Here is a 25,257-nt window from a genome sequence, read left to right as displayed (position 1 = left end):
TTTCTCCTAGCTCACAGACACTGCAACTCCTCAGCAATACTCTCCTAACACACTATATCATAACATGTTCCTGGGAAACTAAGCATAAGTGAAAATGGGTGCCCCAATGACATAAAAATGGTTGTAATGCAATCTTATAATTTGGGTAATGTGCCCATGAAGCAACGTTTACTAAATGGTTAAATCAGAGCCTTGCATAATGAAACTGTTCTGTATATAAGGAAGACTGAGACACTCTGGCTACATGATTGTGGCTCTCACTTTGAGAAACCTAATTCTGAGGCTGAGATCAAATTACTTTGTCTAGCTCCTAGCAGGCAGCGTAGAGGTTTCAGATTTTAAGTTACAACATCATAGAAAGAGTACCTGAAGATGCCTCTAGTTAAAATAAATCTTGGGACACAGTATAAACATTAATCAGACATGATCTGTGTACAAATACTGCACAGTTCTTAAACATCACTTCTGGAAATGACAGTTTACCTGGTAACTCACCTGATAATTAAGGAATTTCAAAGTTCCACAAGACTTGTGATAAAAATCTGGGTGACATAAAAATAAGAAATCACAGGGTCTCTTAAAAATTCTGTGTCTTTTCTGGCTGTTAGCAAAATAATAAACATGAGCATCCTTCTTTTCCATTTTCTGATGAAGGAGGATAAAAATATAAAGTCACATTAAAAATGTTTATGAGAATTATCTTAATGGAGAGTTGGGAACTGGCAATTACGCTGTTTTCAGACAGATGAGGTAAAGACCTCCATAAAGATCTACTTCTTGAAACAATCTCTTGAACCAGCAGACTGCCATTGTTTTGAGGAAGGTTTCCTCACAATGCTCTTAAGACTGAGAAATAAAGCTAGAAGAAACCCCTTCACATTCCATACAAAGAGCTCTAAATAATTCCAAGAAAGGAATTTTCCTTGCAACTACAGTAAGCTTGTAAATAAATCCAAGAGGGGAGCCATTTTCTTGGAAAACTAGAAAGAAGACTAGTAGAAAAAAAGGGGAGGAGGCAAATGCTTTGTAAAAAGTTTCCCTTTTTGTAAATTGTGCACCACAAAATTCAAACATCAAAGAAAAATCTAAGGTATGCCTTAAGAAACGGGAACTCAAGGAAAGCTAGACTTTTAGACTTAAAACTGGCAACTACGATTAACCACCTTGGAGTCTGGAGAGAAAATCTGGGCAATTCGGTTAGGTCAACCAATCTGCAGACAGCTGCCCTACAGAGCTCAGTCGCTATGCAGCTTAAACTTACTCAATTTAAATATTCAGTCGGAATATTTTTTTAAACTTTCAATATATAATATTTTTTTAACTTTCAAAATACACATAGTCACACTACCAGAGTATACCACCCATGCAACCTTTTGATTTCCTTTTTAAAAAAACAGGTGAAGAAAATTGTATCACGCCACTATGACAGATATCCAACTTCAACTTCCTAATATAAGCTGGCTCTGAATTCAGAATTTATATTTAATCCCCTGGCCCACACCAACTCTGCATCCTGAACCCATCTGCGACTTATAAGTTGTTATTAATGATGTAGACTTAAGAAGACAGAGGGTTACATTTCATCTGGTTTTACACACGTGAATTTAAGCTTCTACTAGGTATCTGTTTTACAGTATAAAAGATTATTAACAACACAGTCCTGTTATCTACAGTATTTTACTTCACTTGGATAATGAAAGTTCATGGTTAGACTCTTTCATAAAACACAGTGAAAAACAGCTTCACATTCTTCTCCATTAGTGGAAAACAATTCCCAAATACAAAATACTGCATTACCTTTAAAGAAATTTAAATAAAAGCAATAGAAGCCAACCCTCCTATATTTATGGCTGGCTTTTGCAAAAGCAAGCTGTTATCATATGCTGACCCCTGTCAATTTGTCAATTCTCTTTCCAACAGAAACTCTGTTTTCACAGAAGTGTTACGGTTGGAGATCTCCTGGTCCAACCCCCCTGCTCAAGCAGGGCCACTAGAGCCAGTTGGCCAGGACTGTGTCCAGTTTTTGAATACATCCAGGGATGGAGACTCCATCACCCCTCTGGATAACCTGGGCCAGTGCTCAGTCACCCTCACAGTGAAAAAGTGCTTCCTCATATTCAGAGGAAACCACACGAGTTTCAGCCTGTGCCTGTTGCTGCTGGTCCTGCCACTGGTCACCACTGACAAGAACATGGCTCTGTCTTCTTTGCACCCACCCTTCGGGTATTTATATACATCCATAAAATCCCCCTGAGCCTTCTCTTCTCCAGGTTGAACTGCCCCAGCTCTCTCAGCCTCTCCTACGAGGAGAGATGCTCCAGTCTCAGTCTCTTCAACTTCTTCACAGCCCTTTGTGGGGCTCTCCCCAGTATGTCCATGTCTCTCTTGCACTAGGGAGCCATTTTTGTTCATTTTTTTCCATTGAAACTTCAGAAATCTGGTGTTCCATTATCTTTTGAGAAATCCCTGAAGGACTAGGCACTATGTATGGAATGCAGCAGCCCACTTACTCCTTTTTATTCAAACCAGTTCTAGTAAGCCAGAAGGAACGAAAATCTTTCCCAAAATTCACACTTTTTGAAGTTTAAATGTTCCTTCATATGCCTATGAACATTATTTTCCAGAATTATATCAATATGTAGAATGCAATCTTAAAATCAATTCAATTAAAAGCATGATTTTAAAAATGGCTACTATATTGTTTTCTTTCTAGTCATATAATATTCAGTCACAATAACCTGAGTAACTTTGTTACTGAAAAAGCAGTAATGTCTGGAGTCAGTCTAAGAATGACAAAGCCCATTTTTGTAAAGTGAGGGCATGCCGACTCAGGTTATCATTTTACTCCCCAAAGAATAAATAAAATTCAGGAAAGTCAGATAGGGATCTGAAGTACTGTGCTGTTGTAAAAATCATGAGGCATTCCCATTTCCAACACTTTGTCATAAACACCATAATGTTTCTGGGAAAACAGTCTGGCTTATTTAATAGTGAATATGAATACACCTAATATAGTTGTTCTTTGTTTATACGGTACAGTAGGGTGAACCCTCCCAAAAAATAGATGTCATAAGGTAAGGATAAACTTGGAAAAGTTTTGGTTGGGAGTACATAAGAGAACAGGTTCCATTTTTGAAAGCGTGAAAAGCAACATGAAATCTAAAGGCCTTCAAACCACAAACTCTAGAAGGCTTACTCCACATTACACAACTTCTCAACAGAAGTTTTGGTTGGTTTTTTAACTCCTTTTAAAGTTTTACACTGTTTCTACATTTTTCATGCTGTACTTCAAAAACATCATACTCCAGCATTAAAGTTTCAGGCAACGTCTTGTGGACTAGACACTTGTTTATATTGAAAGTACAGCAAATTAAACTAAACCTGGTAATTTAAAGCTTCACAGAACAGTAATTTTTATGACCTGATAAATAATGGAGACAAACTTAGGTAACCCAGAAAGACAGACAAATATATTTATTTAATAGCAAATGTTTACTGGTCAGGCTACAGAAACAATACTGTCTTTCCTCCCCCTTCACTGCAAAGTACTGAGTGCACACACACATGAACGCAGTCAGAGAGAACAAGGAACACAGTTACAAAATAACATCAAACTAGCAGATAATTTATCTGTCGTGCTAAGGGAAGCTCAAGGCAATGAGCCAAAACATCTGAAAAGAAGAAAACATGAGAGGACTAAACATAGAGATATACCACTGAATTAAGACAGTGCGGGAGCTTTAAACAATACTCTACACCCACCTACATTGATGCAACTGAAATGATTTCTTCAAGTCTCCCCTGGATCATTTACCTATGATTCCAACATGCCACAGAGCTCCTGCCAGAAAAGATCTCTGAAATTACCACTTACACAAAGCGCACACAGCAAAGTATAGCACTGCCAAAACATTTAACTAGAGGAGAAAGGGAGCATGAGGCTGACAAGGAACATAACAGCTGCACTTCTGCAAGCTAATGCTTACATCTTTCAGATGAGCTGAAATTAGTTCAAGTGTGATGCTTACCTTTAATAGTTTCCTCCACAACTTCTACTACACGATCTATCTGCTGAACCTAAAAAAAGTCAGAAGGTCAATATCTTAGTAGTCAACAACTGGACATACTTCATACAAACTCTTCTTTCAAAAGTGCGTTCTTCTGGGTTAAGAGGGAATAAGGAGTCTGGGGCTACGTTTTTAGTCAGTTTATTTCTGTACAGCTTGGTTCCTCCGCCAAAAGTAACTTCAACACTCACCACCTAACTTATACCAAATTTTGTCCTCAAAAATTGCAAATTCCTGTAAGTTTGGCAAAAATCACTGCACGGCTAGAAAAGAGGGACCCTAGAAAAGAGCTCAGGCCTTAACTGCTGTCCTGGTCTGTGAAGGGCAGTGCTCACCCAGGAGCGAGCACCTGAGCGGCTCAGACAGCCCCGCAGCCTCCCTCTGCCCAGCCTCCACACCACAAGAGCATATGGTAGAGAATGTAACGAGAAGCTGAGGATACTGTGAGGGCAGACTATCGGGGAGAAAATTAAGGAGTTATTGCAGGGGAAAGACATTGGAATATAGGAGGAAATAAAAAATACTGCGGTCAAGTTTAAGGGAACAAGACATTGTCCTGGACTTACTGCAGGCAGTGTTTGGAAATGAAAAGAAAAGCCCCAATGCTTTTCACAAGACAGAATAATATTTAATGACTGCGACCTAGCATCTCCAGCAATGACAACAAATTTATGTTTCAGCATTACACTTGCCAAAATTCACCCATAATGTGATAAACCGTTTAATTATTTCTTATTAGATACATTATTCTTTATTCAAAGTTAATGGCCAATATACAATAGAGATTTTGGTACATTAGGTAGAAGCAATCAGCATTAACACTGCAAAATTAAGACTCAAATTCCTGAAGTGGAGACTTTTCCTGGAACTTTCATCCAAACTGCCTATTCTATGTAATGTCTACACTGTATGTATGTATATGTTTACATACAACTCAGGAAAGTCTATCTGGCACATTTAAATTAGTTTATAATTTTCCCACATTATTCCTTTTTAAACACTGCTTCAAGTTGTACATTCTATGTACTAAATTTAGTGTGATTTTTGCAGTCATTTCCCTTGGAGTTTGTTTTCCAGTTTATTTCAAAAACAAGCAGAAAAGCACAAGTTGCAGAGACTTCAAGAGCAGAACCTGGTCTGCATCAAGGAGGCTGGAACTGGGATCCTCAGCATCAAAGCCATTAAGTCTCCATGCCCTTAAACCACCGAGTTTGTAATTTCCTGTAAACATATGTCTGCACAATCATTTCTACCTCACATTCATTTTCCAACTGGTCTAATAACAACTAAAAATACACCGCATCTGTGCTCAGTGTGTGAGCTAGAGTTCCCAGCTAAAGTCAGTGTGAGTCTGCTCCTTTCCTTGTCTGGGTGTTGGATCAGGTCCATGTAAGACTTTTTTTGCTTTTTTATATTTTTTAAATCTTTTGAAATACAGCCTTTTTAAAACACCAATCTCTGCCACTTTTGATTTCTGAATATAGTATAGTAGTTATGAATTCTAGAAATTAAGTTATTTCAAGTATCACTAATATTGGTAATTTAATAATCTCACAAAAATATATATAATTATATCCCTTTCTGGATTACAAGCACTCATATTATAGACATATGTCAATATTTAGTAATCTACTTGTCAAGAAAGCACACATAAGCAGTTGTGGGGAACACACATGTACTTACATACCTGTGTACGTATCCCATTTAGAGATAAGTTTAAAAATTATGACCTAAGATTCTTACATATAGACTTGCCACTTAATTTTTTAAAAATAAATTTTAAAAATGCAACTTAAAAACAAAAGCGTACACATTTACAACTAAATATAGACAGAGAACACAGTCTGTGCCAAATACACTGCCTAAAATATTACTGCTACATATCTCAGTACTAAACTGTTTAAGTTCATAATAATTCTAAAACAAGAGAAATCTGTTTGGTTCATAACATGAACCACTTGGGATTATTTTCTGTATTGTACATCTGAGGAGGTTTTTTTGCACAGCTCCAAACTCCGTATTAAATAAAGACACAGAAAAAAACCAACCAGTGCACTGTATTTTCATTTTATTGGATAAATTAAATTATTCTGAACATGTCTGTCAAGAAGACAGTTCATGTAAGTAATCAAAATTATAGGTCTGAGAGATAATGAGATCTGCAACTAGAAATTCTGTCTTACATGGTATTTCCCACATTAAGTATTTTTCATTTGAAATTATTGGAAATTGTTTGGCTAAAGCCTCAAGTGCTCAAGAAGAAAATATGGAATGCTTCCAACCTGTATTTATGAAGATAAGAGTATTTTAGTAAAACTGAGGTGAATCTGGCATGAGAAGAGCAAAGGGTTTAGAGGATTCTTGTTTGAAAAACAAGGGGAAAAGAAAGAAAAAGAAAAAAAAAATCACAAAGTCACAGTAATGAAATTTTCTTGGGTATACAAAGACCTGCAGGATTCCTTTCCCCATGTCTCACTAACCTTATGGACAATTCTGTTCTGGAGTGGTATCAAAGGTGTCTGTAAACCTTCTTGAGCAGAGCCCAAATAATGTCTCCAACAGGCATCAGGAAGGCCATGAAGCACAGAGACTCGAAAGTTCTTAGTGGTGTATGAAGAGAAAAGACACCATTCCTCAACACTTCTTTGCAATGAGTCACCATAAACCAAACCTTTAGGACTGACAGTGGCTACTTTACTGCTGGTTGTAGTGTGCTGTGCTTGGCCCCACAGATCTTGTGAGATCTCATTTCTAGTATAAGCATGCACATGGTGGACTTCTTGTCCATTATAAACGGTTCTCCATTAGGACTTGGACAGAACAAAAGCTAATGGCAGACTGGAGCAGGCAGATGAGCAGGACTACACAAACCACTTCAAAATTGACCACCACAAACCTGGGATGAGATGGATATAAAACAAGAGCACAGGCAAGGCCCATGGGATGAAGGATTAGCCAAAGCAGGAAACTAGCTGGTCAAAAAGCATCTACCCAGAGATTTTTGTACTCTGTAGAAGTCAGTGAGCCTCAGGCCAAAGAAAGCCATCTAGAGAAGCGTATCCATGAACCAACTTACCATGAAAGCAAGAGAAACTTTCTGACATTCTCTTCAGGGAAGCACCAAAGACCTCTGCTAAGACCCTGCATCTGGGAAGACAGAACCTCATACAAAATTTACAGTGAAATAAATACACTTTCAGTTTAATGCAGCCACTGAAACACAGACAGAAGCATTCTGTGGGTAAAGATATTTGGACCAATCTCTTCCTGAAGTGACAGGACCAACCCAAAACTGGAGAAGTGGTCTTCAGAAGTCCCTTACATCCAAAGCTGGGTAAGAAGTGCTAAACTCCATAAAAGCGAACAGTTAGCTCTTCTTAGTGAAGACATCTAATGTCTTAATGGTTTTTCTGAGCGAGAAGCCTCTGCAAGCTTCTCTCTGTGGCTGCAGCCACAGTAAGAAAATAGAGGGTGGTTATGAAAACAAGTAGTTCATGAACATCCAATATTTTTTGGAGGACAGACTGCCTTTTAACAGAGTCCAGTTCATGGACATCTAAGGCACTGCAGAAAAGCTGTTTGGTTCAAGCTGCACCACTGAAGCAGCTGAGGAATGATCTGGACCAATTATGTATTGGTATGCATAAGGCTTCCTGGCTGTCTACATGATAAAAGAAAAGGTACTCATCTTCTTTCCCCTTAATACAGCCCAGAGATATTTTCAGATGGAGTCAGCTGCAGGAAGCATATTTATACCAGAGGCACAGTGCCCTTTGTCAACTGTCGCAGTGCTTGTGCCTTTTGGAGTTATGACACTGCCTGTTAGATAATGGCTATCCTGGTCCCATCTGAAGAGGAGTAAATCCTACAAAGAAAGCATTTCAGCTCCTTCAGAAAGTATCTTCTTATATTGTGACTTGAACTTTCTCTATCTCAGAAGAGAGTGCCTACCCGATGACGAAAAAAATCACTGTAGGGGTTGGGAAGCATCTTGACATTCAACTCTGCAGTTTCCCTCAAATTATCTTTTGATTCTTAGTGTAGTGATACTTCAACATGTGTGAGTGTAGAATACATCACACTGTTGTTTCCAAATCACAAGATTGCAGAATAATTCCTGGGTCTGACAGGCCATTTCTTATAAGTGGTCACAAGTATCCACATCACCTGACTGATGGGGAACTGGAATTAGCCTGGTAGAATCAGCAACAAATAAAAATGAACCAGAGACAAAGCATGAGATCTCTGACACTCACCACCAGTGACTGTCTTTTGGCCGACAAGTTTGTGGTTTCACCCTCTGATAAGCCTCAGGTCTCACAGCTACTGACAGAGCTACCGCTGCTGGTTAGAAATGGCACCTAGGTTCTCGCCACAACCAGCCTTTTCTCAGGGATTCTCCCCCAGAGGCAACGCAGTCGCACCCCACAGCCTGCTTCCTTTCAGCATGGAAGGAACAGTCTTTCACCACAGAAGGTCTGAAGGTTAAAGCTTCTCTGATGTTGACAGGACAGTGACAACTCTCTCAAGAAATTGCTTGAGCCTCCCTGACTGCCCTTCCATTGGCACAGCTACTGAGTTTCCCAGAGAGAAACTTCTGAGAGGTAACTCAAGCAATGTATAAGCACAGCAAGTATCAGAAAGTGACTATCAAAAGAAAAATAAATCTTGAAGCCAGTGAAGGAGGTACAAAGGCTAGAAATATTGAAGACCAGAAATTTTTATTGAAGAAACTGCAAAAAAAAAAAACCAAAACCCTTTAGCCAATGGTCAAGAGAAACTGAGGACAGGGTACCCACAATATAGGAAGGGGCAGCAGCTTGCTCGCACAGTATGAGGCCACTGCTGAAGCAAACATCAGCACTCAGCTACTTATGTAGAAGTACTTACAACTAACTACTTGAAGTAAAACAATCTTTTTTTCTCATCTAGGAAAAACCCTACATATCTTTGATTTTCATTCACGTAGATAAGAAACAAATAGGTTACTACATAGATAAAATAATCTTAGGTAATTACAACCTGCTATTTGCAATCCTAAAGATTTTAATTCCAGCTCACCAACTCTCAGTTTCATCTCACTTTCTTTAGGCAGCTCTGTCAGATGTTGCATGTTATAAGCCTGCTCAGCCTATCCCCTCTCTAAAGCCAGTAAAAGAGAAACACATGGCTTCAAAAGTCACTTCAGATCTTCTAAAAATCTAAATTATCTTAATTATCTTCATTGAACATAAACAGAGCTGAGCAAAACAAACTCTCAAATTACAGCACTTAGGCAGCATAAATCCAGGCCTTAATACATAACTTCGAAAGGCACGTGACTAGCCACTTTGGCTTCAGAGGGCCAACATCTGTGTTTAAACCTTTGCTGACAATCCTGACCATAGTAATGAGCAATATTCTGGTTTAGGAAGGTATTCTAAGAGCAGGAGCTACACAAACTTTAAAGAGAAGGAGACTACCCTAGAAAAGCATGTCAACAACTGATTTTCATTGCTAAATACTGATGCAGCTGAAGTCCAATTCTTATCTAAATTAATTCCTACACCTTTTAATTCATAGGACAATATGTAACTGCTGTGGAAATGAATAGTTTCTATTTGCATGTCCAATTTTCAGTTTAAAAGCAGGTGCTTAACTGCAATTCTTAACTCACTTTCCTGATTCAAATGTCATACCTGAATATTAGAATGGCAGTTTAAAAGCCAAAGCCGATCAGCTGAAAGGTACTAACTGAGCCTGAATTTTGCATGAAATCATTCTTGGCAGTGTGCACCTGTTCCCAGGCTGAATTTCAGCACACTTTCCAAGAAGTTCTGCTAATTCAAATTGTTCAAAATAAAACTTGTCTTTCATGAAGCACACATGGGATATTTGCATTCATGAAGGCTCCAGTTTAAGGGCAGCAGAAAGGCTTGCAATATTTAATGTAGTCTTACAAACACGGCAAGGTAGGGAAGTATCATTATCTCTGTTTTGCAAATATTATTGAAACTTGTATGAACCGAACATCAGAAATATGAGACAATATATCATCCTCATTTAGGACACCAAAGCAGTAAAGATGTACAGGCACAAGGTTACACTGATTTTCTTTCACAACGGCACTGGTAAAGCTCTGCTCACTGAAGGGTTTTACAAATGGAAAAACTAAGGCACACTAAATTTAAAAACGTGTATCAGCTATAGATGTATAGCTTGAGAAGTCAAGTGCCTAATTTTTGTAATGTACTTTTTTATACCGAACCATCTATTTTATAGCAGTGCTCCTAGTGTTATGTGGTGCTACTGAGTGTTCAGCACTTCCACTAATCACACTCCACAGTTTCAAAGTGGATATTAAAAATAATGACCTACAGTTTGCCTTATAGAGTAGAACAGCCTCAGAAAAGGGTTATTTGGAGGTCAAGAGAATGCAGGGAGCAGCTGCAGAGAGGTTTTCAGGGCTGTATGCTTCTGCTAGAAGCAGTGGCTTCAGGCTCAACATGGCCAAAGAGCCTGCAGTAACTCTATCATGCACAGGACCTGCACCTTCTGACTGGGAGCGTAGCAGCAGAGGGGGGATCACAGCCTTGGCAACGCTGGATGGATTTTGTGCAGGTGAAAAAACGAGCTGAAATTCTTCCCTTGGGAAATGGGTGTATGGCAGAAGACAAGTCTTTGATGCTAGATGTTACATTGGGAAAGATGGGGAAGGAAGGAGAACTAGGTTTGACATTCTTATTCAGGAGGAAAATAGACACACTCATCTGCAGAGCTATGGTACGCCTTTAACAGATACAGATGTACATTAGGCCCCATGCTTTCGGCATGTCCAGTAGGTCTCATGGTTTCAAAGTACAGATACATGGGGCTTGTGAAGCATCTTAAGACCTCTGAACCCTCAGCAAACAGGTCAGGGGCTTCAATACATAGCCACATTTGGACACCAAATATTTTAAAACTCCAGACAAGTGTCAAGGAAACAAAATACCTCATCCCATTCCAACGGTTCGACTTAAAACTGGGAACAAGGGTTTTCCGTGCCCTTGTATGCAAGTCAGGAGGTGAGGAATTTCTACAACTACCTACATCCATTCATGAGCCCCAGAACATAACCTGCCTCCTAAATCTTTCATTCCTCTTTGTCCCTCCCTTCCCCTCCCCTGTAATCCCCTCAAGACAATCTTCTTTTTAGCAACTGACGACGAAAAGTGAGGGACAACTCCTAACTATGGGAGTTGATTTCTCCCAGCAATACCATATGTGCACTTGAGTTTGAAGTGGGTACACTACTCCAAACATAAAGGAGTAAACTTTGGAAACCACCCGAGCACAAATGGCTGTGAAACTACGTAATGCATCATTATGTGTTTCGTGTACTTCTCACACTTGGCAGGTTTATTACTACCTAGAGCTTCCTCCTTCCAGAAAACAGCTCTTTTACCTTGCCATGTTACATTATGATTTGCCTTATATCCAGCCTATGGCAAACCCCTGACCCACATGATTTTCAAGAACTGGCAATGATTTTAAAGAAACACAATATCACAAATTATAACAGGGATATGAAGTTGTCCTTCCTTCCCCTCTGCCCAAATCAAGTAATAAAGAAAGAACAGTGGAAGTTCAGTCCTGTATTTCTCAAGTGCAAATCAAAACCAGCCCTGAGTTACTAGAACTTCTCTGGCAGTTACATCGCAACTTCCCCCTCCATCATAACAAGATGAGCAGAAGAGCCCTCTGACGTACTCTGCCTTCAGAAAGCCTCCCCAAGGGAGTTATAACTGCTGGTAAATAACCATGTTCTCAGACAACACCATTCCTTCAAAACAAAACTAAAAGAAAAGCAGAGCTTACATAATCAACTCACTCTCTCAGACAAGTTGAAGATGAGACCAACCCAGTGGTAAAGCAAGACCTCCAAAAGTGTACTCTTAATGCTTAAAACTTTGAAGCAGAATCAATATCCCACCATCAAGAGAACATTTTCTATTTCTCAATCCTGTCAAAACTGCCTTTCAAAAATATTTTGCAATAGTAAGGGAACAACTCATCCCTTAAATACAGTCACACCCTCACACACACTCTTTGCAAAATGAGAAGAAAATCTTAAATAGACAAACTGAAAACATGGACTGTATCTGCTCTTAGCTTTGCTTCTGTTGATAGTTATGCCTAAATTTTAAGGCCCGTCTGAGCTGAAGCATATTACTTAAAGCAAAATAAATTTTACCACATCAATGATAGTTAGAATACAGTGTCCTTATTGTGAAGATCACACTTCAGTATTTTCAGGTCCAGTTTAAAAGTCCTTGGGAACACTGCATTAACAGCCTAATGCAACTCCTAACAGAAATCTTTCTGTAATAAATACAAAGCTACAAATATTTTTCACTAAACACCTGTTCTAGGTACCAAAATTAAGACGAAGAGGCTAATTTTCAGAAATCACGTGTTACCTAAGAGAAGTTCAAAAAGAATAAAAGAAAAAAAAAAGGCAGAAATTGTTATATTCACTGTAACAACTAATTACTGATCACGTAACTATGTTGCCTACAAGCCAAGAGGAAATCCCTTCACCATTTATTTTTTGGTTTCCCTACCCTGCTGCACAGAGTAAGTTGCACTTAATCAGTCAGAGTCCTACAGACGACAGAGCACCACAGTTCTCTTGCCTGTATTTGTGTAAAGTAAGACTGCAGAGTGGAGTGCAAAGTTTCTTTCTTCCTTTAAACTGTAACTATCAAGGCAGTGTCATCTATACACAATAGTGTGGGATTTTACAGCCCCTGAATATCACTTCCAGGCACTGAGTTAATTGATAGGCATTAATGTAGCTGAGAATGGCAGCTGGGAAAAAATTGGGAGATACAACATTTTGAATGACAGAAGTAATCAATTAAAACTTCAAATAGCACAAAGTCCATCTTTATAAAGATTTCCAATAAATCAGTTAATGAATCCATCTTCTTCCTAATTCCAAACAAACTACTATTTTACTTCTAAATTACTTTGAAGAACTGCATCTTCTATGATCTTCTAATGAAAGTGAAGGTTTTGCAACATTTTTGTTGTTGTTGTTCCTACAAAAATCTTGGTTTCAACCTGAATTTATGGCACTGAAGTGGAAATGTATTCACGACTCTACATTTTTAAAGCAGAAACTGTGCTGCACGGACATCTGCTCTGACTTAACCTACCACAGGACAGCTTCACTGTAATTCTCACACACCGAATCTGATGATGGTGCTTCAAGTCCAACATGCTTTTTACAAATTCATCCAGTTTTAATCTAAAGGCTTGAACAATAAAGAATTTTTGTTAGCTTGTGCCTTGACTTCTGGATTTTCATGACTATTTTACAAAGGGGATTCAATGGTACAGCAGTACTTCATTCTGAAGGCACTTTAACTGAATTAAGTCAAAAGCTCTCTGGTCACCTTTTCACAGTAAAGTTTGGTGACTGTTTAACAACTCAGACACCGGTGGATTTACCTCTTCACATTGCCTCAAATTTAAACAAAATAATCATTGCTATTTATCATTCTGCTCAACAGTGCGAAGTCAAAAAACAACCACCTCAGCTGCATCTGTGTAGTTTATATGCCTGGTCTTTAACGCTTCTTCCAGCAATTTTAACAAAGGGTGTATTTCTTTGTCTTCAAGCAAATAAACGGTGATATTTTAAAGAATATGCTAACGGATATCTTCATCATCCTGGATGAAGCCTGGATATTTTCAGGCTACTAAGGGCACTGGAACTCAGCTCCACCAATGGCATCCCTTTCCTTCTCCCCTCATGCCACAACCAAACCAAACGACCATGGATGAAAGAAGGTTTAAGTGCCGTACAACGCAAGAAGGCTAACTGGCGGTGGGGAGCGCGATACCAAGCTTCTCTGCTACTTTTTCTGAGAGAAAGGCAACCAAGTCTGTATATTGACACTGACCTATTGATAACATTTATGAAAATCTTTGGCTTCTAATAGATAAAGATACATACCCCTATAATACTCAAGCCTTTCAGGTAGTCCTGACGTGGCTGGGCTTGTGGCACACAGCCTGCTAGAACCACTTTCTTCTTCTCTTCTTGGGCTTTCCTAAAGAAGGACAGACAGCATGTTATTATTTTCAAATTTGATCATTTTCAACTTCAAAGTAGTCATTTTGTACATGTGACACAGGAAAACAACCACAATGAAACCAATCTCAAACCAGAAGCAACTTGTACATGTTTGAACCTCAGACATCAAACAAATCAACATGCCAGAAGTCATCCATAGGAAGCCATCAGGCTACAGCACACGTGGCTCAGTTTGGGAAGTATCTACAGAGACCATTCCCACTGTGTAGCCTGGACAAAAGTGCAACCTTGAAAGCTCTAATCAAGTTCAGTTAACCTTTATTTGCCACAATGATGGCAGAGAATCTGGTCAAGAAAGACTGGACACAGATATTAAGCACAATTCAAGAAAATGCTCTGGGGCCCCAGCACAAGAAAGACCCAGACCTGCTGGAGTGGGTCCAGAGGAGGCCACAAAGATGGTCAGGGGACTGGAGCAGCTTCCCTATGAGGACGGGCTGAGAGAGTTGGGGTGGTTTGGCCTGGAGAAGAGAAGGCTCCAGGGAGACCTTACAGAGCCCTTCCAGTACTTGAAGGAGGCTACAGGAAAGGTGGGGAGGGGCTCTTGATCAGGGAAGGTAGTGACAGGATGAGGGGTAACAGTTTCAAACTGAAAGAGGGAAGATTTAGATCAGATATTGGGAAGAAATTCTTCAGTGTGAGGGTGGTGAGGCACTGGCACAGGTTGCCCAGAGAAGCTGTGGCTGCCCCCTCCCTGGCAGTGTCCACGGCCAGATTGGATGGGGCTTGGAGCAACCTGGTCTAGTGGGAGGTGTCCCTGCCCATGGCAGGGGGTTTGGAACTAGGTGATCTTTAAGGTCCTTTCCAGCCCAAGCCATTCTGTGATTCTATGAAAAGTTACACAGAACGCAAGGGACAGCCTACGCAGATAGGAACCACTAGCTCAGAACCGAAGTATTTATGTAGTACCAGTCAGAAATGACCAGTTACAGCAGCCTTCTGATGTTTACTTAGAAATGTTAAAGTAAATGTTTACTTCAAATCATATTGAGCATTTTCAGGCTTTAACTGCTTGCCTTTGGCAAAGACATTTGTCAGGATATTCACTTACATAATTCCTTAGCTTTGATGCTACCTTAGCACCAACTAGAAAACCAAAACACTAAGATTAAATGGTTAACACTGTTCATTTCATTAGTAATACTTTGACTCACTTTGATTTCAACACTGACTATCAAGCCGTCACTGAATCTTGAATCTACAGGAAGCACTGAACAAAACTATGAGCTTCATACAAACAGTCAGATGCAAAACCTGCTTCTGTTCATTAAACTTTTAAGCTCATCCATTAACACATTAACCCAACATGACTACTCCATTATAATGTGCAAAACAGTAAAGAGGAGAAGCACTGAATAATTTTAGCAGATTTGCTAGGTCTGACATATTACGGGTTGCTCTAAGAATGATCTTTCACAGTTGCGTACTGTATCACGACCTCCTGGCAAACTTCTGTCAAACTGGAACCTTGTCAAACTGGAACCTTGTAAATCCATATTTTCTCCAGCAATATATGGATTCATGAAGTGTTTACTGTTCTGTTGGAACAGGCTAAGACATGTCATAACATTTTTCAGAAAAATTATCTTACCCAAAATACACAATTGCTTTGACAATTTTATACTCTTCAGCTTGCTTGAGCTGCCTCCAAGCTGAGTGCACTAGGGAAAGCACTGTTCAACAAGCATGAGGATGCTACTACACCGAGAATCTGGAGATCCCCAGCAAATGCAAATGTAACAAAGAAAAAAAAAAAAAAAAAACACAAACCCAGACTGGTAGCACACAGTTCCATGACTCACCATTTTCACTTCATACTCATAATATGGACAAATTCATTTACCAATCTTAGCTCAAATGAAATCTCACAAGAACACACAAATTATAATATTAAAGGAGATCACAGGCCACCTTGCCAAATACCTTGTGCTGGCTGCTACGCTAAAATGAGGTATTTCGAAGGAAAAAATTAAATATCCTATACATAGACAAGTGTGAAATAACAGGAAAATGTATTACGCCTCATATCTAATATAAATGCAGTACGTCTCTAAAATGCTCAATTTTCTTTAGTGGGACTTTCAGGAAATCTTCAGACATTCATCAGACGGAGTCTCACTAGTCCTCTGCTTGCATGCTAAGGTATATAATAGAAATGCGAATCCTTTCACCTCTTCCTTGATAATGTTTCTACGGATAAAGAACTACAGTGAAATGCTAATTTAGTATACTTCTTAGGCAGGGAACCAAGCAACGTGTCTCCGAAATCTGCAATCCTTCTTTTCTTTCCACAGGAAATATTTAAGGATTTTGCATAACTTCAATAGAGGTCACCTACTACTACACAGCCAAGTAAAAGAAAATAAAATAAAGAAATCCTACTTCATGCATTACCTAAAAATGTCACATAGCACCACGTGACACTCCACTAACTCAGAGGACAAAAGCCACTACTTCTATAGTCTAACAGACTCAACCTACCGACTCAACCTACCGCCTCAAGGCAAGACAATAAGACCTGTCTCCAGCAAACAAAGCACATGTCCCCAGGCAGCTCTGCATCTGGTATAGTCTGTGCTACCAACAGCTGTCTCCCTCTACTTGAAAACCTGTGAGCACTACAGAAGAAAAAGCTTTTACTCCAGTCTTTTTATCTGAGAAAAAAATAAACAAAGTTTCCCTTGATACATTAAATGGCATTTTAATGTTATTTCACAGCTTTAACATTTTGCCGTATCTTCTGGGACTGTAACTGGAACTAGGGGGAAAAAAGTTAAACTGAACATTCTTCATAATAAGCACTGCCTTCATTTAACTTTTTTAAAGTTGTACAGGTCTCTACAGAATAAAGGATTTTGTACATTGAGATTTTTTTTTTTTGCTTTAAAATGCAATTAAGTGGAAATGTCAGAACTAAATTTTCAATCATAGTCAATTTTCATTACATCCGTAATACTCCGTACAGTCCATGAAACCTACCACAAATGAAAAACCATTGTAAGGAAATTATGAAAATTATCCCCTCATTTTCAATAAACCACTTCTCAGATATGCATTCCAGTACTATATTGTCAGCTCTTTCTAATATTCTTTAACAAGCCCTCTTCATATTAACAAAAGCCTACAAAAATTATTCTTCAGAAACCTATTTGGCATGGCAACTGGATTAGAAAAGCCTTTATCCTTCAAAAACATGAATAGTAGAGAACAATACCTCATGGAATCTAGTAGGTGGCAATAAATACACCTTCCCTTTTAGACACACTTTATGTTTTTCAATTACACAAACCTTACCTTGAACTTTCAATTTAATTGACTCAGGAAATGTTTTCTAGAAATACACTCTTTTCTAAAAACTACTTGCAAGATATTCATCTGAATAGAAATTTAGTTTGAGCAATTCTTTTTTAAAGAAAGGAATTATTCAAGCTACTTCCTAAGAAATGGGTGGGGAACAAAAAATAAGTGAGAAAAAACAGAGGCATGAAAAAAAGCACTGCATACAGTAGAGGACTCATGCAAGATCTGTAGCGATATCATAGATTATACTCCATTGCAACTCCACTGCATAGAGAGTTATTGCAACTAGCATTGTACTATCCGACTTAATGAAATACGTTCAACGTATTCTGCTTTTTACAAAGTAAATCTGAGAACCTAACCTGGATGGGGAGAAACTTCTGTCTCGCTTATGTGCACTTCTATTTATGTTGTTAGGAACCTGCCCAAACGGGAGGATTCTGCTCACAATTTCATGTTACATGTTGCATGGTTGCTCTACTTTTTCTTCTTTGAGCTCCAAGAAAATTTTGTCAGTAACACAACAAAGATAAAGAAACACCCTCCACATTCCAAAAAAAAACCCGGTAAGCACTTGTTGCATCAGCACTGTGTGTACAGCAACACTGCTGGGTACCACAGCAGCCAGGGCGGGAAGCTGTACCACTTCTTCATGACTCACACAGCTACTCAGGTGGAATCACCACAGGAAAAAAGTCAGGGATCTTTGCCTGAGGTTCAAATCTGAGGAAAGCAATTAAACAAAAAAGTGAAAGCAAAGAAGATGAGCTAAGTTTAATGGAAGACCATGACATCAGAAGTTCAATGGAAGATCCACGGCATGGGAAGAAATTGCTAACTTGTTGTTTGGCAAAGAGACAAGAGAAGCCAGATAATCACTGCTCCCTGCTCGCCTCCCTTTTCCATAAGCAGAGATGCCCACTGGACTCTTACAAGCAGCAAACTCTTCAGTGAATGACTCTGCTTTCAGAGAGCCACCTTCATGACTCACCAAGGTTTCCCAGCTGCGCAGAAGGCATGGCAGGCATCTGAAATCAAAAGCGGACTCTCCTGCAGGGAGCAAAGCTGGCAAACTACAGACTGGTCAGCATGAAACATGTAGTTTGTAAAGTGCTGCTCTAGTAGCAGATATGTGAAAACCAGTATTATACCTACAAACCCCAAATGGATTCCTCCAAAACCCACTGTTGGTGGAATTAAATAATGAAGCAGTGTTTAAACAATGAGCAGAATGCTGCCTGCAGCAGAAGGACTAAGTAACAGTCAAATATAAGTAAGAGAAGAAGAAGAATTTTCAGCAAAAGCAATAAATTAGGGTGGAAAACGCTTTACAGTGAGCTTGTTAAGCTTCACATTGACAGTAGTTGGGAAACGTTCATAAAATAAAGAGGAACTATGTCTAATGCTAAAGTAAAACAGGAAGTATCTTTGTTATCTGAAATGAAAAGGGAAATATTTCAACCTGAATCCTACTAGGCAGATGACAACTCACCATAGTCTCAAGCAAGTTTTTACATCAAAGAGCTATTTCTGCCAAACACAGTACTCACCTCCCCATGGCTGCACCAGCACAAACCTGGTGCCTTTCATGTTAAGATGTCTATAATTAAATCGAACTGTGCAAGGCATCAGTGTAGTCTGTTCATGCGATTCTCACAGCCTTCAATCACACAAAATCTGCACACCCCTTATCAGGTATTTTAGAAAGGTCTGAAGTCATACATCAACAGCAGGTTTGAGTCTAGAATTGTCCAACGCCAGTATAAATGAAAAAGTTTGGCTAAGGCAGCTCCAGCTGAATACAGTATGAGCTGAGTATATGTTGAGACCAGGCTGCCAAGGGTTATAAAAAGCAAAACTGGGGGAATACTACTTCCCAGGCTGTAGAAACAGTGCTGTGATGTCTCTGGGGAAAAAGAAATGCTATTTGGCTAAAGATTCAAACATGTGAAACATCTTTCAACTGTCTCATCTGCTGAATTAATCAGCAAGAAGCCACAAGTTTTAAAGAGAGTGCAACACCCCTGGAATGAAAAGATGGTGCCTGTATAGCATCTGGGATACATTCCTGAAAATCCATAAAATCACACAGCTATTTTGTTTGAAAAATTATAAATAACTTGTACTGTGGCTTTATAGGCTTTGAGGCAATCTAATGTCTCATGACTACCCAAAGGCTTGCTTTCCCATCCTCCTTGTCTGCTACTGCTGCTCCTACCTTTCTCCAACTCCAGCCCCTCCTCCTTCTGATTTCTGGCCATGTGCTACCACTCCTCCTCTGCTCCAAGCCCTTCCAGGGCCCCACTTAAATCACTGATATAGGAGAAACCTATTGAGCTGAGTTTGGGGGTTTTTTTTTACCATTTTATTCTGTTAAGTTAGCTCATGGGAGAAAGGCTGCAGTAGAGCCGAAACAGAGGTCAAGGGAAAGCTGTTGGGAAGGAAACAGAAAAAGAGAAGGCCATGGGAACGCCTTGTTTCATCTATGGCGAGCTTGACAAGTCTCACGAAACCTTTGAGGCTGCAATATGCTGAGCAGCATGGGTAAATAAAAAGCATCTAAGAAACTTATGCATATGGTGCTTTCAAGGTTAGGGACAGCCTCGTAAAGGAAGACCTGAGGAAAGCTTGTCAACGTTATTCATTAGAGCAGAACCACTCAAGTCTACTTAGACCCGTGAGCCTCCCTGTACAGTTCCACAGCCCCCAAAGAACTACCGTATTTTCCTTGTGAGGTATGTGAAGACGTAAAGTTCACTTGAGGATGCTTATACTATTGGAGTTTACTAAATTGCTCTTTGAGGACCAATCTCTAGCAAAGCAGCCCTCTAGTTATCATATTGCATCCTCACAACTTGTCTCCTTTGACAAAAAACATCACATAACATGTAAACAGCCCAGGGGAAATATAATTTGCACATTCTCCTCCTGACAAAAGCAAGCATGTCTTTTCCAAAAATACTTCAAAAAGACACAAATGCTTGCTCCATGAGACTCAAAACTCGGGCTGTAAAGATGTGCTCCAGGCAAAAATAAATAAATAAAAGGATAAAAATATCCAATACAGCTTTTCATAGAAGGTCAGCTCTGAGAATAACCCCAAGAATCATATGCTACATCTTAAATTTTTCCCTAAGTTTAGACAGGACATACCTCAGGAAGCAAAAAGTGTATTTTATCTACATTTCAATACTCACAGTATCTGCATGAACAGGTGTTACACTTCCTGCATCCCTCCCACTCAGAAAAACTGCATTTGAATGCACTACATACACTTCTGCTTTTTACAAGTAAAAGCCTGGCTGAATCTGTTGTATGGCAGACACTTGTGTCCATCACAGTCCAAAATGATGGTTTAGCAGTGGCTTCCAAACTACGGGGAATTCTTCCAACACAGCTTATTGCATTAGCTTAAATACCCCTGTTTGAATGGAAACCCATTGGTTTCCAAGCTGGGTGGATAAGGGGGGAGCAGTGGATGTTGTCTACCTCAACTTCAGCAAGGCCTTTGACACTGTCTCCTATCGCATCCCCATAGGGAAGCTTAGAAAGCATGGGATAGACAAGCTGACAGTGAGGTGGATTGACAACTGGCTGAAGGACAGAGGTCAGAGGGTTGTGATCAGTGGTGCTGAGTCCAGCTGGAGGCCTGCGGCTAGTGGTGTTCCCCAGGGGTCAGTACTGGGTCCAGTCTTGTTCCACATATGTGGTGGGTTGACCCTGGCCAAAATGCCAGGTGCCCACCAAAGCCACTCTATCACTCCCCCTCCTTAACTGGACAGGAGAGAGGAGAGGAAAAAAATAACAACAGGCTTGTGGGGTTGAGATAAGGACAGGGAGATCACTCAGCATTTACTGTCATGGGCAGAACAGACTCCATTAAAGGAAAAACGTAATTTTTGCCAATTAACTCAGAGAGGAGTAATGAGAAATAAAACGAAATCTTAAAACACCTTCCCCCCACCCCTCCCTCCTTTCCCGGTCATAACTTTGATCCTGATTTTCCTCCCTCCTCCCCCCAGCGGCACAGGGGAAAATCAGGGAATGGGGGTTGGGGTCAGTTCATCACACTGTTGTTTTCTGCCACTCCTTCCTCCTCAGGGGGAGGATTCCTCACACGTTTACCCTGCTCCAATGTGGGGTCCCCCTCACGGGAGAAAGTCCTCCATGACTTCTCCAGCGAGAGTCTTCCCACCGGTTCAGTCCTTCAAGAACTGCTCCAACATGGATCTCCTTCATGGTGTGCAGTCCTTCAGGAACCGTCTGCTCCAGTGTGAGCCCCCCTCACGGGGTCACTAGCAGCAAACCTGCTCCAGCGTGGGCTTCTCTCTCTCCGCAGGCCACAGGTCCTGCCAGGAGCCTGCTCCAGTGCAGGCTTCCCACGGGTTCACAGCTTCCTTCAGGTATCCACCTACTCTGGCATGGGGGCCCTCCACGGGGTGTAGGCAGTCATCTGCTCCACCGCCCATGGGCTGCAGGGGCACAGCCTGCCTTATCATGGTCTTCACCACAGGCTGCAGGGGAATCGCTGCTCCGGCGCCACGAGCATCTCCTCCCCCTCCTTCTTCACTGACCTGGGTGTCTGCAGGATGTTTTTCTCACATATTCTCACTCCTCTCACTCGCAGCAATTACTGCTGTGCCACAAGTTTTTCACTCTCTTAAATACGTTATCACAGAGGCAAAAAACGCTGTCGCTGATTGGCTTGGCCTTGGCCAGCAGCGGGTCCGTCTTAAAGCCGGCTGGCATTGGCTATATCTGACATAGGGGAAACTTCTAGCAACTTCATACAGAAGCCACCCCTGTAACTCCCCCCCCGCTACCAAAACCTTGCCACGCAGACCCGTTACATCATCAACGACCTGGACGAAGGGACCCTCAGCAAGTTTGCTGATGACACTAAACTGGGAGAAGTGGCTGACACACCAGAAGGTTGGACTGTCATTCAGTGAGCCTAGACAGGCTGGAGAGCTGGGCGGAAAGGAACCTAATGAAGTTTAACAGGGGCAAGTGTAGGGTCCTGCACCCGGGGAGGAATAACCCCATGCACCAGTACAGGCTGGAGGTCGACCTATTGGAGAGCAGCTCTGCAAACAAGGACCTGGGAGTTGTGGTAGACAACAAGTTGACTGTGAGCCGGCCATGTGCCCTTGTGGCCAGGAAGGCCAATGGCATCCTGGGGTGCATGAAGAAGAGTGTGGCCAGCAGGTCAAGGGAGGTTCTCTTCCCCCTCTACTCTGCCCTGGTGAGGCCACACCTGGAGTGCTCTGTCCAGTTCTGGGCCCCCCAGTTCAAGAGGGACAGGGAACTACTGGAGAGAGTCCAGTGGAGGGCTACGAAGATAATGAGGGGGCTGGAGCATGTCTCTTATGAGGAAAGGCTGAGAGACCTGGGGCTCTTTAGCCTGGAAAAGAGAAGGCTGAGGAGGGGACCTTATCAACACCTATGAATATCTAAAGGTTGGGTGTCAAGAGGATAGGGCCAGGCTCTTTTCAGTGGTGCCCAGTGACAGGCACAAACTGGAGCACAGGAAGTTCCACCTCAACATGAGGAAAAACTTCTTTACTCTGAGGGTGACAGAGCACTGGAACAGCCTGCCCAGGGAGGTTGTGGAGTCTCCTTCTCTGGGGATATTCAAAACCCGCCAGGACACGATCTTGTGCAACCCACTCTACGTGAACCTGCTTTGGCAGGGGGTTGGACTAGATGATCTCTAGAAGTCCCTTCCAACCCCCACCATTCTGTGAAACTTATTTTCATCCAGCTACTGGCATGTAAGTGCAGTGACTGAAGATTTGGCTGCAAAAGGCAATCCCATCTTAAACTCTAGAGCTAGTCAGATCTGTGCCTGAGTCTTACTCAAATTTTCTGTAAACGTAACTTTATAGGCAGCAATTAAAGACGCAACAGTTATTCCTGGGCAGTCATTACTCAAACAAGTACAGTATTTTAGTGGTGATGATGGTCTGTTCTTCCTGCAAAGGCTTTTGAAGTAACAGTACAAAGATTTTATCAAATTGCAAAATCAGACCAAGATTTATTTAGGAACAAGATGGGATGGAGGAATAAATCCTAAATCTCACCTTAGCACTAGCTGGTAGTTTTTGTAACCCCAAGCAAGGCTGAATTGACCAACATCACAGAGGAAGTTCCTTCCCCCAAAACAGAGATCTACCAGGACGGCCTTTGTGCAGGCTTGACAAGAATGGTTACAGGCCAGCTGCTGTCCCTCCCGATGACTAAGAAAATAAATTTAAAAATCAATATACCATAACTTCAAAGCAAATCTGCAAAACCTGTAATTGAAATTACAACAAAATTGCTTGGAAAAGGAAAGTGCAATTAATAACAATGTGCTCATCAAAAAAATTCAACTTGGCTGGTGGTGAACAGATTGTTACTTGTCTGCTAAAACACATATATATTTTAATTTTTGTCCTAGGTTACAGTGGAAAATGTGCCCCAAAAAGGTATTCTATTACCATCTTCAGGAGCTGTTGAGGCCAGGTGGGGCGGTGCTCCCTGCCTCCCCCCTCTGGACTATCTCCTGTTACTGGGCACAACAATGCCTTATCGCCTGACCCATCGATAACTCGCTCCTGGACTACCTCCTGTTAATGGCCCATCAAGGAACTGCCTCACGACTCCCCATCCCATTCTGAGATGCTCCGCCCGGGAGGGGGGGAGAAGGAGCCAAGCAGTCCATGCCAAATAAAAACGGAGATCTTGAACACCCTAGCAGCCTTCTTCCACTGGATTCCCGGAGGAGTTTTTTTTTCCCCCACTGGAGTTCCAGAGGACAAGAGCTACCTACCTACCACTGGACCTTCGGAGGAAGACCAGACTCTTTTACCTGATCGCTGCTTCCACAGAACTACACCCATCACTTCAGGAGGACTGCAGCCAGCATCTTATCGGACTGCTACTGCCACCCTAACAGGGTGGCAGGTTGTATTTCTGACTCTGTCAGTGTAAACCAGTGGGTTGGTTTTTTTTTCCTGCCTTGTGTTTTATATATATATATATATATATATATATATATATATATATTAGTAAAGAACTGTTATTCCTATTCCCCATATCTTTGCCTGAAGGCCCGTTAATTTCAAAATTATAATAATTTGGAGGGAAGGGGGTTGCATTTTCCATTTCAAGGGAGGCTCCTGCCTTCCTCCACAGACACCTGTCTTTCAAACCAAGACAATTTTCTTTTTCTCATTATTGCTAAGAAGTCAAGTTTGGTTTTGTTTGGTTTTTTTTCCCCAATTATGTAAAAGATTGAGGGACCTTGCCATGCAACAGAAAATACTAGAAATTCAGTACAAAACTTTAAACCAGGAAGAGCTTGCCCTACTCCTGACACTGCATTCTTAACCAAGACAAACCCCTGATCAGATGCCATAGGTTTTGCGCTAATGTTATTTGAATTCAAACCTTTCCATCCCAATGTTAAGCACTCCTGGGCAAGCTTTCCCCACAACTCAATCTCAGACCTGCTTGCTGACCTGTGGAAGAATAGGTTTGAATTTTGTTAAGCAGGAATGAGACAGGGGGGTTGGAGGTTGTATTTTTGGCCCTAATTTCACGTGAATCGAACTTCCTTACTTTATTTGGAGTGCACAGGCTAGCGCTTTAGGAAGAGACCAAGTTTAAGAAATGTCATCTAGAAAGCTCTGTGATTTAGGTGCTAGTCCTAAAATGTGTTCCTATTTCTATGACTTTTTTTTTTTTCCTTCAGTGTACAAAGACAAAAGAGTGTACAAA

The 25,257-nt window shown here is 40.9% G+C and overlaps 1 protein-coding gene across 1 annotated transcript in view; it reads right to left on the bottom strand.

The window, feature by feature from the left end:
• The window catches only part of CDKAL1 (CDKAL1 threonylcarbamoyladenosine tRNA methylthiotransferase), a 416,090-nt gene that overhangs the window by 271,392 nt on the left and 119,441 nt on the right, over positions 1–25,257 (bottom strand). Inside the window, exons 5-6 of the mRNA XM_086469156.1 lie at positions 14,053–14,149; positions 4,029–4,077 (exon numbers count right to left, since the gene is read on the bottom strand). Coding sequence (XP_086325282.1) covers positions 4,029–4,077; positions 14,053–14,149 — 146 coding nt within the window. The remainder of the gene's footprint in view (positions 1–4,028; positions 4,078–14,052; positions 14,150–25,257) is intronic.

This window comes from Leptosomus discolor, chromosome 8 (assembly GCF_034619465.1).
Source record: "Leptosomus discolor isolate bLepDis1 chromosome 8, bLepDis1.hap2, whole genome shotgun sequence".
NCBI classification, from domain to species: Eukaryota; Metazoa; Chordata; class Aves; order Leptosomiformes; family Leptosomidae; genus Leptosomus; species Leptosomus discolor.
This window is presented reverse-complemented; position numbering and strand designations above follow the sequence as displayed.